A 13932-nucleotide genomic window follows, 5' to 3' on the forward strand; every position below is an offset into this window, starting at 1 on the left:
ATTTTTGAAATTTTTGCTGTTTCCCTGATTACGGCGGCCATTTTGAAAATTCCAACTCTACCCATACCAGTTACCATTTCTGTAAAGTTTCATCTAGTTTGCAGCATTTTGATTTTTTTTGAAATTTTTGACCTTTTTGCATTGTTTCCATGGTAACGGCAGAGTTACTAGAAATTCCAACACCAAATTCCACATCTACCAATGTTGCTCATCGTTATTATGAAGTTTCGAAATATTTGGAGTATTTTGATATTTTTGAAATTTTTGGTGTGGTTTCCATGGCAACATAGTAGTTCCAATGATTGCCAAAATCATACCAAAACCAGTATATAGTGGGCACCTACATTGTATTAAAATATAATGATTCTGAGTTTAAGCATAACGTAATAATTCACCAAAACCAAAATCTAGATTTTTTCACAATTGTGCAGTTTCCGTGGAAACGGCGGCCATTTTTTACCATTCCATAGCAAGGTGCACAACTTCACATGGAGGTCTTCGTTATAGTAGAGTTCCATCAACATTGGTCCATTGGATTCCAAGATCTCTCGCGGACAAAATTTTGTGCAAGAAAAATAATAAGAAAAAAAAGAAACGTAGAATAACAATACGTCACCCCAACTCCGTTGAGGGTGCCATAAAAAAGAATGGAACAATAACAATATGTCACCCGACCTCCGTCAGGGTGACATAATAATAAAAATAATAAGAACTGACCAAAAACAATAAGTCTCCAAACTTTGTTTGGGAGACTTAATTAAACAACACAAACGAATAGACAACTGTCAAATTCCTGACTTGGAACAGGCATTTCAGACGCGCCTGCATGGAGAGTAAAATTTCCCAGTTGATACTTTATTCAAATATTCAAAACCTTCTTTTTCCAATCATGATTTCTTTGATAGAGGTTTAACGGCTCTCAAAGAAGCTATTAAACCCCGAGTTATAAATGATTAAGTTTAAATCATCCAATGGAAAATTCTGCAGACGCCATCACGAGATATGGAATTTATTCCAAAGAGGGCTAAAGACGTGTACCAATTATCGCCCTCTTGTATCTTTCACGTTTCCTTTTTTTAAATGAAATGTGAATACATATTCAATGAGGTAGAGGGTTTCTTAGTACAGAGAAATGGGAAATCAACAATTGAATATGCCCTGTTACACATTTAAACCATAGCATCAATATGAAACGAAATATGAATGTTAAGAACTAAGAAAAATGCTCAAGATGCTCAAGTCGATCACTAAATTGCACACACAATTTGTTTCCATTGTCATATCGAATGATATGGAATATAATAAAAAAAAAAACAGGAAAAAAGCAAAACCCAACATGCTAAAATATTTGATTGATTTAATTACAATAATTTAATGATAAGGTGAAGTGTAATTGTATACTTATGCATAATTTACAATAGTAGACGTTTTATTGTGTCGTCACCACTCACATCACAATAAATTAAACTGAGACATGGACAGTTTTTGAGCAAATAATAAATGAAATAGGAAAATATCACCTGAATAATTTAAATTGTATAAATATATTTATATATATATATAAATACAATACGTTCATAAGGGCATGCAGTATATACATAAGAGAATCTTCCATCTCTCTTTCCAACAAAAAAGACGATGAATGATTTGAACAATGCTGATTTATAAGCACTTATATTGCTAATAATCTTTAAAATAAATAAATAATAAAAAAAAAATATGATAAAAACTGAATATTTTGATATAACTTCCGTATGTTTCTTTATCGATGGAGTAAGAAGTCATGGTTTTTAATCTGTTGGCTATTTCAGTGAAGTGAATAAATACCGAGTAATGTATATCATTACCTAAAGCCTGAAAATTACATTCTTCCAATAGTTTAGAAATGAATAAAGACATGATATTTATACACACAACAGCAGTAAAAATAAGGATAAATATGATTAATGGTAGGGGAACAGGAAGTCGAAGTGGTGCACTACAATATTTACAAGATTTATCATGTGTTTGTAATAAATTCATGCTTTTTGAAATATGATAAAATAATAAAATACTGTTATGCTTAGATGTTTTTTAATGGAATGTATTGGAAATAAAATGTGAGCCAAAAGGTCACATGTTTTTGAAACATTTTCTACCCTAAGGATTACATTTTGATATGTATATCCACGATCAATTTAGATAAGTATTCTTTTAAACTGAAAAAAAGCAAACATAACCATAGTTTTTTAAAAGAAGAAGAAATATCAAGTCACAAAAAGTGTATATTAATTGTCGTATATCCTGGAAAAAACAGCTTCCCATTTTAGTAGATAATACATGAATGTTCATACTTGGACAGTTAACTGTTATGTTTAAGGTGATATTTGTCAACACCTAGTTTGTTATTACAAGATTCCGTTAAAAATGCAATGTTTACGAGAGCAAGATACACCTCAATGACATGATTAAATAAAACTCTCTTCGATATTTTCGAAGGATTCTGCTGATGGTAGTATGTATGTAGTTTTCTCGTTATCGATATATATATAACCGTCCGAACGGACCTGAATATTCATCTCATCTATTCCTTGATTTCCTTTTTTTATTGATATGGAATTATTTTTGTCACTTTTCAAGTTGTTTTTGTTTTTATTTCTTGTTTGACTGTCACTATCATAATTAATTTCGAAATCATTATCGACATTATTAAGAGGAACACGTTGTTTATTACTACCCACGTGAGTTTCTGTGATAGTGTCATCTAATGACGTCATAGAATGTTCATCACTGTCCCCTTTGTTATTTGTAAATTTGTGTGCTTTGTTGACACATTGTTCATCACTTCCAATTGGATATGCTTTTTCCCTGTTAACGTAGTTCAAAGAAACACCTTGTTCATCACTCCTAATTGGATATGCATTTTCCTTGTTCACGTGATTAATTGAAACATCTTGTTCATCACTTCCAATTGGATATGCATTTTCCCTGGTCACGTGATTAATTGAAACACATTGTTCATCACTCCTAATTGGACATGCACTATCCCTGATCACGTAATTTAACATAACACTTTGTTCGTCACTATTATAGTTTGCTACAATATCCTCTTCCGGTATCGATGTTTCTACTTTATGATAACGATTGTTGTTCACAAAAGGATTGATGATATCAGATGATGTTGGTGTACCATAAAGTTGTGATTGCTGCAAGGTGAGGGAAAACAAAATCATAATGTATTTAAATCAAAGTAACTACAGGTTATAAACGTTATGAAATTATTGAAAGTAAATAAACTAATCATAGATATCATGCAGGATTAAAATTTTATATATATGCCAAACGCGCGTTTCGTCTACAAAAGACTCATCAGTGACGCTCGAATAATAAATGTTAAAAAGGCCAAATGAAGTACGAAGTTGAAGAGCATTGAGGACCAAAAATTCCTAAGAGTTTTACCAAATACAGCTAAGATAATATATTCCTGAAACAGTCCAGTATAGAATAGTGCTGTAATAAATGTTAGATATTGCAATGAATCTGTTTACTACATGTGATGGGTTTTATTCTAGTACTATTATGCAAAAAAAAAAATGAAAGGGAAAATAAACGACATCCGGGATATCAGCTTCTAACTATAACTAAACAGTTAAGCCATTCTTTATAAACAACTATAAAATAAGAATAAGAATACTCTCTTAACATAATGTATCGACAGAAGAAATGAACGTATTCTTCTTTTTTAGTATTCGAAAATGCAAAGTTTAAGTTATTTTTTTACGCTTACAAAGACATTTTCGTTTCAAATTGTTGTTAACTCATACCCAGTACTTATCATGCTTTACATATTGTTTCAAGGAAGACATAAAATAAAGTGCTCAAGGTATCCAGTGCGTACAACATTCTTATACAAAATATATTCTATACACATCGTATAATAGTCCTATGATTGTCTGATCTGGGATATAGATCTAGAATACTGGATCAATTTTAAGATTTTTTTTTCTTAAAATGTCCTGTACCAAGTCAGGAAAATGACAATTGTTATATTATAGTTCGTTTCTGTGTGAGTTACATTTTAATGTTGTGTTTTTGTTGTGTCGTTGTTCGCCTCTTATATTTGATGCGTTTCCCGCAGTTTTAGTTTGAAATCCGGATTTGTTTTTTTCTCAATCGATTTATGAGTTTCGAACAGCGGTATACTACTGTTGCCTTTTTCTATATCTATCACCCATAACTATAACATTTTTTTTAGAATTTTCCTCGGAGTTCGGTTATTTTTTTATTACACGTTTTTCTATTCATTTTAGATAGTTTAATGACAATCTAACAACTACCATAGGAAACCTAAAAAATACTCATCGAATTCCACCCCTTAGTACATGTGTGGTGTTAAAAAAGTAAAACATACAAGTTAATGATATTCCCCTTAAAACTAATATATTGAACTGGAGTATCTCAAAAATACCATGGAGTTCTTCTTACATTTAACTTATAACAGGTTGGTTTAACTTTGGTCCCCTTTTTGTTTATTCGATTACCTCTTTTACTTAGTATGAGGTTTTTGAATTTCAAACATTTTGGCCTCAAGCATCACTGAAGTGACAATAAATAAAGGCAACAGTAAATGTGAAAATGCGAATAAATGCGAAAATGCGAATTGTGTGCAATACAATGGGTATTGTTGATACTATTATCAAAGTTATGCCATGTTCCTCTCTGGCACTTACGAATGATAAATTTAGAATCGAAGTGTGATGGATACTGCCACCATCGATCACATGCTTGCTGGGAATTATTTGATATTAAAAATTTGCCTTTTAAATGTGCATTTCTAATATATGTTAACTTCAACCATGTATATGTGTTAGGGTTGGTACATGAAACCCAAACTAAAACTAAAAATTCATTGGTCAATATAAGCTATATAACCATTTGAAAGTTTTGTCATCTTTAATAAGACTAAATATGAATTGCATTTGCAGATTAAAGAAAGCTACAGGAAAATTAAAAATAGCAGTCGACTTGCCTTCAAAAAATCAAATAAGATAAGAAATAATTGACCTTTGAAGTTGCAGTAAGTAAGTATGAATATAAATTGAATTCCTGAATACAAAAATGTTTATAAGTGTGAGTACCACCACAAAGTGCATAAGCCTTACCATCATGTTGTCTGTTAATTCAGAAACCTATTAAGTGTTAGTATATATGTTAGTTAATCACTGTGGTAGTTTCATTGTTTAAATTTTATTTCATCGATTGCAATTTTACTAAATATTTCGTTTAAAATCAAATCTTTCACATGCCAATACAGTCCAGGTTTTACAAAGCTAACATATTATTTGTAGTTAGGATGAAAACGAAAAGTCAATTCAGGCTATGAAGTTGCTTAGGTAAATAAACGGTTTAAGAAATACTAAACGGAAAACATTGTAATTTGACTTGTACACGAAATCCTTTTTTTTGATAATTTACAAATGTGAAGACCAAACATATTGCTGCCATGCACAAGACGTTTTGAAAACAAAAGTGATGATGATAAAAAAAAATAAAACAGTCCAGAATCTTACTTTTTTTCGCCTGTGAAACTAAAATATTCAAATACACTCCATGATCTACAAAATTATAACGACAACTTGCTAGATGTTACAGCATCACATATAAAACAAACCCTCTTTTTAAACTATTTAAACCTTGCAGTGTATTTATCTGTATAGTAGGAAACACAATACCTATTTACTTATACATTTCCCCCAATTTATTGCAATAGTAATAGATTTATTTAATCCAAATTTGAACAAATAAGTGCATCTAATGAAAAATAATTACAATTTATGTTAGTACTGCTTGTGCAATAGGGTTAGTCAAAATTACAGCATCTCAAGCAATCTTCGTCCTCGTCCCAAGCACAAGGACAATATATTTTTCTTTCTTTATTTGTACATTCATTCCCATGATCACATATAGAATCGTCATGACAACCATTTAGTGCTTGACAAACACTTTTACGTAACGCAGTCAAAGGATGTACCTCAGTTTGAGACAGCATAAAGTCAGAAGTCCGTGAGCTCCGAGATTTTCCACCTCTTTTTAAATGTCTTCGAATATTAAATCTTGTCCATTTCTGTTTAATTACTCTTTGAACCTACAAAACAAACTTTGTTATTTGTAAAACATTACAAGAAATCCTACTGAATCGTGTGTTTACTTGTTACAATCAAATGAAAACACGATATCCTGTTCACAATCAGAATGGTTGCGGAATTTCATTTCCATTTCAATTGCCTTTAGATAAAAAATGTTGATCCTCGGAATGTAAGAATATTAAAATGAAGAAACAAAATGAAATTGAAATAGAAGATAGTTAATGGCCTCATTAATTTCAATTCACGTACTAATTTAACTCTATTCGAGTTGGGGTTAACATATTGTTTGGGCACTAGTCTTGTTTATAATTAAACTCATCATAGATCTGTATGCTGACCTCTAGATTTCTTGTTTGTTTGTTTCATTAATATGGAATTGATTCAGCATAGTTTTTAAACCTCTTCTGAAATAAATGTTCAGATTTGCGATCAAACAATAATGAAAAATGTATGCATACAGAAATATATTTCCGATTCACACCCGAAACCAAATATGGTTAAAATAAACCAAGCTTACCTCTCCATTCATAAAACAATATAGCACTGACAGCAGAATTCCCTAAAATTAAAAATTAAATTTTGTCACATGCACGTTTTTATTCAATATTTATTAATCGTATCCGATGTTAAAATGCTTCAACAAACAAACGACAAATCTTTGGGAACACACTGTACTCTTCTTCTTGTCGACATTACTTTATTATTATGAGTCTGACTCCATAGACATTTATTGTTTATCATTTGTTTAATTACTAGAAACATTTAAGTTTTTTTTTACCCTAACACAGACTTTAGCATGATTTTGGTTACTGGATTCATCTCCATCAGTAACGGTCAAAGCCGAATATTTAATCGCCAAAGGTGTGTTAAAACTGAGACAGTTAAAGAATGATATAACCAAAAGGCACTTACAAATAATAGTCAACTTTGCCTGAAGGCATTGACTTAACTAAGCCCGGTACCTATAATTAATGTATTCCTATAGGAATTTCACATGAATAATGAATATAGAAGCAGGAATATTTCCTTAACTTCAAAGCCCACAATAAAGAGGATTTATGATGACTAATGAGACAAAAAAAATGACACCTTCATTAACAAATCTATCGTATCGAGTTACAATTTAAGGATAATAAAGTCTGGTTCATATCCTTACTTACTTACTTACATTTTGAATTGACAATGAGGTTCGGTTGGAAACTGAACAACATATTTGATTGAAGCTTTCCAATTGTACTTTTTATTTCCATTTAGCAGCACTCCCGGTATATACATCTCATTGTTCACACATACATATATCAAAAAGATGATTGCATAAATCAAATCTAATGGAAAAGAAGTGTCCGAGTAGATTGCATCAACTCATATTTAATGTTCAGAAGAATGACCGAAGAAAGTTGCAGCTACGAGTTACTAGTTATGTTTAATACCGGTTGATGGTGAAAGACTTACCCCCGTTGATTGCAATAAAGCATTAGTTATATGGTATGTCAGCTGAAGACTACCTCCGTCTTCTGGGTTGTACAGAAATATTATGTTCGTCAAACCCAACAAAGGAAACAAAATGATTGTCGCTCTTATTGTTTTTCTGAAAGGAAAAGATTTCTTATTTACAACATTCAAAATAGTTAGTAATTTTGTCTTCTAAAATTAGGTTATGACCTAAAGATAACCAAAAAAAAAAGAGGCAAACATAGTATTCCGCTGTTCAAAAGTCATAAATCGATTCAGAAAAATACAAATCGGGGTTACTAAACTAAAACCGAGGGAAACACATCAACTATAAGAGGAAAACAACAGAACAACAGAAACACTGAAGTGCAACAAAACCAAACACCAATGCAAAATACAAAGAAACGAACAACTGCCATATTCCTGCTTCGATATAATACATTTTTAGAAAATCTGGTGGGTTGAACCTGGTTTTACGGCTATCCAAACATCCCGTTTATTTGGCAATGTTTACAAATATCGCTAAATCACATTACTTTGTGACAGAAATACAGCACAAACAAACACAAGAACATTCAGCAAAGAGAAACGCACAAATAAATAATACAATAGTCGTTAGAACATGTAAACAACGGAATCACGAGTCTCTTTTTAGCTGATGTATTAACTTATTTATATAAGGTTAAGGTGTGACCCAACATATAATCTGAATTAGTTCAACATGTAATTATTAACCGATAAATGACATTTTGATATTTTTCAAGCAAGACTGCATGATTATATGATTATAATGCAATGTTCAACTTACTTGATTCTTGATGACTCGTCTGTATTGTTGGATCTTAGTTTGGTGACTAGAATCCTTATAATATTAATAAGGAAAACTAAATTTATCTAAAAAAAAAGAAGAAGAAAATGCACTATTTTACTGTACAAATAAAATTTAGAATGGAAACGGGAATGTGTCAAAGAGACAATAACCCCACCAAAGACCAGAAAACAGTTCAAGGTCACAATATGTGTTCAGTACAGAGCGGAATCCCACACTCAAAGCGGGCTTCAGCTGGTCATAAAAGAATAATGTATACGTGTAGGTAAAGAAAAGAAGGTCAAATTGATTTACATAAACAGTTAAGAGTTGTTATCCTCGACTTCATACCGTTTTGAATAACTGTATATGAAATATGTCCAATTGCATAACAGTGTTTTAAACCTAAATCTTTTAAACATCCTTGACTAACAATTAATTAGCATTCCGTATGATAATAAATTCAGAAAAGACCTTGGACGTAAAAAAACCTCTTAAAGTGTTATATTTCAATCTTATTCTTATTTTAGGGATGTACCACTGACCTTGTCTCTTATTCTGTAAAACATATTATTCGGAAAGTTATGAAGCCGAATTAAAGAACTGTTAATTGTATTCATATATGACCTTATACTATCGACAATTGCCCACAATGAACGTAAAGACGAAGGTAAACAAATACCAGTTTGTGTAGCATTTCTCCATAAATTACGGAAGGTAAATAACGCAACGTAATAGTTGAATTAGTTTTTTTTCAGTTTGTATAAAATGGAAAATACAACAACAAAAAAAAACCGAATATGAAGAATCAAATGCAATTATAAATGAGACGCCAGATATAAGTTTATATGATGTGATACATGTCCAGGATGTTTATTTGTATTTGCAGATGCTACTTATCAATGATAACGTTTGAGCCTATTTCTCATGTAAAACGTTTCAATTATTCAAGTTGTTTCGATTTTTCATTGTTCCTTATTGCTATATTTTAAGTATCACCAGCCCAGCAGTCAGCACTTCTGTGTTCACTTGAGTTATCATTGATATGTTCATAATCATAAATTGACTGTTAACAGAACTTTGAATTTTTAACACTAAGGCTTTTCTTCCTCAGGAACAGATTACCTGAGTTGTATCTGCATTTTTCATATTTATTGCAATATCTAACATTTATTACAGCACTATTCCATACTGGACTGCTTCAGGAATAGATTATCAGTTCATTGCAATATCTGACATTTATTACAGCACTATTCCATACTGGACTGCTTCAGGGATAGATCATCTTAGCTGTATTTGGCAAAACTTTTAGGAATTTTTGGTCCTCAATGCTCTTCAACTTCGTACTTTATTTAGCCTTTTTGGCCTTTTTTTATTCGAGTGTCACTGATGAGTCTTTTGTAGACGAAACGCGCGTCTGGCGTAAATATAAAATTTCATCCTGGTATCTACTATGAGTTTATTTAACATATGGTATGATAGTATGTTCGTCATCAACAGCCGTGGCCATCTTAAATACACATTCCCTTTTTATGTCAGGGAATTGATCCAAATTACATTACAGAGCTAACTGTAAGTGTAATGAAAATGTCGTCGTGGTTTTTCTCAAGGGGATTATAATTGATTTAAAAGTGATATGGAAGATTGTCAATTAACTGTAAATAAGATATCATAATCTCAGCATGGTGACAAAAAATAAGCGGATTTCAAGGTAATATATATTGTGGGTTTTTTTTTTGTTATATGTCAACGACACACATAATTAAGAAAATAAATCACTTCGAAAAAACTGAGCAACGTATCAGGTATTTTTTCTATTCCTGCAATTATCAACTACCACTTATCAAACTATTCAGCTTCAAACTAGAAAAAGACAAAACAACTATAATTCAACCAAAATGATTACCTCTTGCTTGGCCAACTTTGATAGCGACACAACCAAAATATATAAAGCTTCGAAAACGCCACCAAGAAGTCAAGCCGAACATTCATAAGAGAATCTAAAGATATCAAAATGACATTCAAACTTAAAAGTCGAGGATGTAAAGGATGTATTCTTCTGACGTTTCAGTCTCGTTGAAATCTCGTTCTGGAATTATTTCCAAAACATGTGATACAAGTGGAAAATATCAATGAGTTTTAAAAATATCATAATCAAACATAACTCTGTGAAAAAATTGTGTTTACAATGAAAAGTTTTCTAATTTTATGACCAATCAAGTCGGTCTTTTAGCCAAAATTTTGAGAAAATGGGTGAGGGGTACAAAAAATGATTTTACAAGAATCATATACATCCCATATCATTTTTCAAACTTCTAAGATAAGTATTTTTTCACCATTTATAACAAAAAAGTTGAAATAATATGCATTTTTTTCTTAAAACTAAGTAAAATCTCTAATTTACAAAATTGACAGCATAGTGAATTTGACACAAAAAAGCAAATATGATAAAACTTTCTTATATTAACATCTACCTATAGTTTTTTTCAGTTAGATTTATTCAGATTGGTCCATTTTATCTTTATTAAAAGTATGAAAACAAGTTTAATGTTGGATCTGTGATTTTTTTCACGATAATAGCTCAAAACTAGGTAAAACTTGGTGAAAATGGAAAATCATCAAAGTTGGGTATTTTCAAAGGGCCGTAGACAAAAAAGAAGTGCACCACCATATGATTTTTTCTTCTCCAACTATTTCTAAACCACAAAATCCGGATAAGAAAAAAAGTTTAATTCTAGAAAATTTTGGCTCCTCAGAGGTGTACATCCTTAAGGTAGTCAGAAACTTCAGAAATATTCTTCGTCATCGACTATATATTATATTATTGTCGTATTGAAAATCGATGCTTTGAAAATATGAACGAAATATAAGGCTAGAAATAGCATAGAGGTGCTGCTGCTTAAAAAATCCGTATACACCAGATAGCCGAGTACTGTAGTTATACTTACAAATATAACAACTAAAAATGGAACTAGCACTAAATAAATCCAATCTAATTGTGAATAATCCTTCCAACATGCCTTATCATGTGTAAATTGCATTATAATGGACCAAGCTAATACAATTATTCCTGGCAACCCTAAAATTAAATATTTGCATCATTATAAATACACTGCATCACCTAACATCCTCAAATACTGCTGTTAAAAAGATTAAATTTGTTTTTATTATAAAAACACAATTACATTTAATTTAATCATTTAATACACATACAATTCATGTTTTTCGAAAGAAGATAAAAGAAATAATTGAGAAATATTCTTGAAAAAAATAAGTGTTTTTTTTTTGTTTTTCTTCCATTTTTAATAAACAGAGTTGCCCTCTAACATGTATGGATCTTCTATATCTACATTAAATTTTCAATATAATTGCCAATAAGACAACTATCCTTTAAAATTAATATGTTAATGTGAGCTAACAACCAGCATTTACAAAACCGAGAGACACGGGGTTTTATATGTCTCTGCCCTACATTATTAAACAAAATATTTAAGGGTGTAACTCAAAAGAATTTCACGAGTTTATAAAACATAAAACATTTACTGCTTTCTGCATTGAGTTAACTCCGTAACTTACCCCATCCTATAAAACAGAATAGTTTAAATGGTGCCTCGGTACTAAATACAGCAGCAGCTATCTGGTTATGTAGATACATGCCCTCTACAAACATCCAGTACATGTTAGATGTATTACCGTACTCTCGTAAGGCTATTAACGTTTTACACAACCATTCCTAAAACAAAAACAATAATACATCAAAATGAACGAAGAGAAATACAATGCAGAACGCGAGATGTTAATTATAGAACCCTCATCATACGCATTCGCTAAAAAACAACTTAATATCGAACTGATAATTTTTATAAAAGCTATTTTTATATTTGTAGGTATACAATCAGATACAAAGCAACCAAAGAAATTCTTCAAATAATTTGATAATTATCTAGTATATCAGGATATACATCAAGAAAATTTGCCTAAATTCTGTTCTGAGATGTAATTAAAGAATATGTATAATTCAAAAATTATGACATTATCAGTAACATTGTGCTGAATTGATTTTACAAAGATCATACCGCATTTAGCATGAGTTGTTAAGAAAGAAAATTAAGGCAACTTAGATTGCCATGTGAAAACATTGTCATCCTGATCTGCAAAGGATCAAAATCATCAAAAGTTCGTTTTATTGTCGTTTCTTTTGTTCAAACCGTCTGGAACCATTACAATCATAATAGGCATACAAGGATTAAAACTTCCCATGCTAAAATGAGCATAGAGCATGACCTGACGAAATTATTTTCTAATTATATACCACTTTATTTCAAGAGGGGGGCAGGGCCTTTATCGGGACGTCGGGATCGGGTGTTTTAAAGCTCGGGATTTCGGGATTTTTTTTTCGAATTTCAGGATGTCGGGATTTATCATTTTTTAAATTCGGGACCTCGGGATGTCGGGATCAGGATCCCTCCGACCCCTCCCCCCCCTTTTTCAAGAAGTTATATATAATTTTATGTCAATTTCAGCATTGTAAAACTTTAACCCTCAAATTTATGCCAATTTAATATGATCAACAGGTCATATAATTGATTCTTTTCAAAAAATAAACTCCCCGATCTAAACGTTTCAGGTATTTTCATAAAAGATAATGCTTGATCTTCAAACGTTGAGTTTACATAATAAACGGTACGATATAATTACATGAGAGCATGTTATACGACGTTATCTTTGAAGCCTACAATCATCGGACTGACGAGCTTTGACACATTACAGTTACATCGACCCGCTTTCAACCAAAATAGAAACTTAATGTTGTTAAAAACAAAGAAAATGTATTATATAACGTGTTTTAATTAAATAAAAACGTTATTCACTTTATAGTGCATTTTTTTCAGCTAAGGGCAAAGTTTGGTGTAAATAACGAAGGTTTGATCACTTAAAGGATGAGAGAGATAACCAACGAAGTTAAATTATAAAAGGACACCTACATCAAAGTTAACTTATTTCTTTCATTAAAATTATGTACCAAACTGAATAGTGATCACTGCATCACTTTTAGGATCCGTTGATAATCTGAATTCGTCTGTCTTTTCGTTAGCAACTTATCCTTAACAATTGATAGCATTTAAAAGAAAACAAAACGTGATTAACCCTAAGAATATAAATAACGGCATTTAACGTTCGCAACACGCTTCTCGTCATAATCCGGATGTGATATCAGGTGCTCTGAAAGAATAAGCAGATAATCTAATCCAGATGCGTCACAATGATGAAATTTGATAGAAGTTCAGAGAAAAACTCAAAGTATCCAATGTTTCTTATTGATACTCACAACGTCTTTATATGTTCCACTAGATCTTTTAGTAACACCCGGCTCAACCATGACAATAACAATGACAAATTTGATAACAAATGATATAAACATATGGATGTGTATTGTTATTCTGTGACAATGTAACGACCTGTAAATAAAAAAATACAACAACATAGTACTCTATATAAACAGCATAGTATAAACTGTAACAGTATTGCATGACAATCCAAATAAAT

The 13932-nt window shown here is 31.2% G+C and overlaps 1 protein-coding gene across 5 annotated transcripts in view; it reads right to left on the reverse strand.

Annotated features, from left to right (window-relative positions):
* Positions 1 to 1343: 1343 nt before the first annotated feature.
* The window catches only part of LOC143065441 (corticotropin-releasing factor receptor 2-like), a 140254-nt gene continuing 127665 nt past the window's right edge, over positions 1344 to 13932 (reverse strand). For 3 of the 5 annotated variants that reach the window (XM_076239009.1, XM_076239008.1, XM_076239011.1), the window contains 9 exons: positions 13715 to 13844; positions 11962 to 12118; positions 11334 to 11464; positions 8386 to 8471; positions 7578 to 7713; positions 6643 to 6684; positions 6011 to 6124; positions 5142 to 5168; positions 1344 to 3185 (listed from right to left, as the gene is read on the reverse strand). In XM_076239009.1, coding sequence (XP_076095124.1) covers positions 2448 to 3185; positions 5142 to 5168; positions 6011 to 6124; positions 6643 to 6684; positions 7578 to 7713; positions 8386 to 8471; positions 11334 to 11464; positions 11962 to 12118; positions 13715 to 13844 — 1561 coding nt within the window. In that variant the 3' untranslated portion in view covers positions 1344 to 2447. Of the gene's footprint in view, positions 3186 to 5141; positions 5169 to 5549; positions 5595 to 6010; positions 6125 to 6642; positions 6685 to 7577; positions 7714 to 8385; positions 8472 to 11333; positions 11465 to 11961; positions 12119 to 13714; positions 13845 to 13932 lie in introns of all 5 variants that reach the window. The other 2 variants (XM_076239012.1, XM_076239010.1) reach the window with 2 other exon arrangements.

The sequence above is a fragment of the Mytilus galloprovincialis genome, chromosome 2, assembly GCF_965363235.1.
Source record: "Mytilus galloprovincialis chromosome 2, xbMytGall1.hap1.1, whole genome shotgun sequence".
Taxonomy (NCBI): Eukaryota; Metazoa; Mollusca; class Bivalvia; order Mytilida; family Mytilidae; genus Mytilus; species Mytilus galloprovincialis.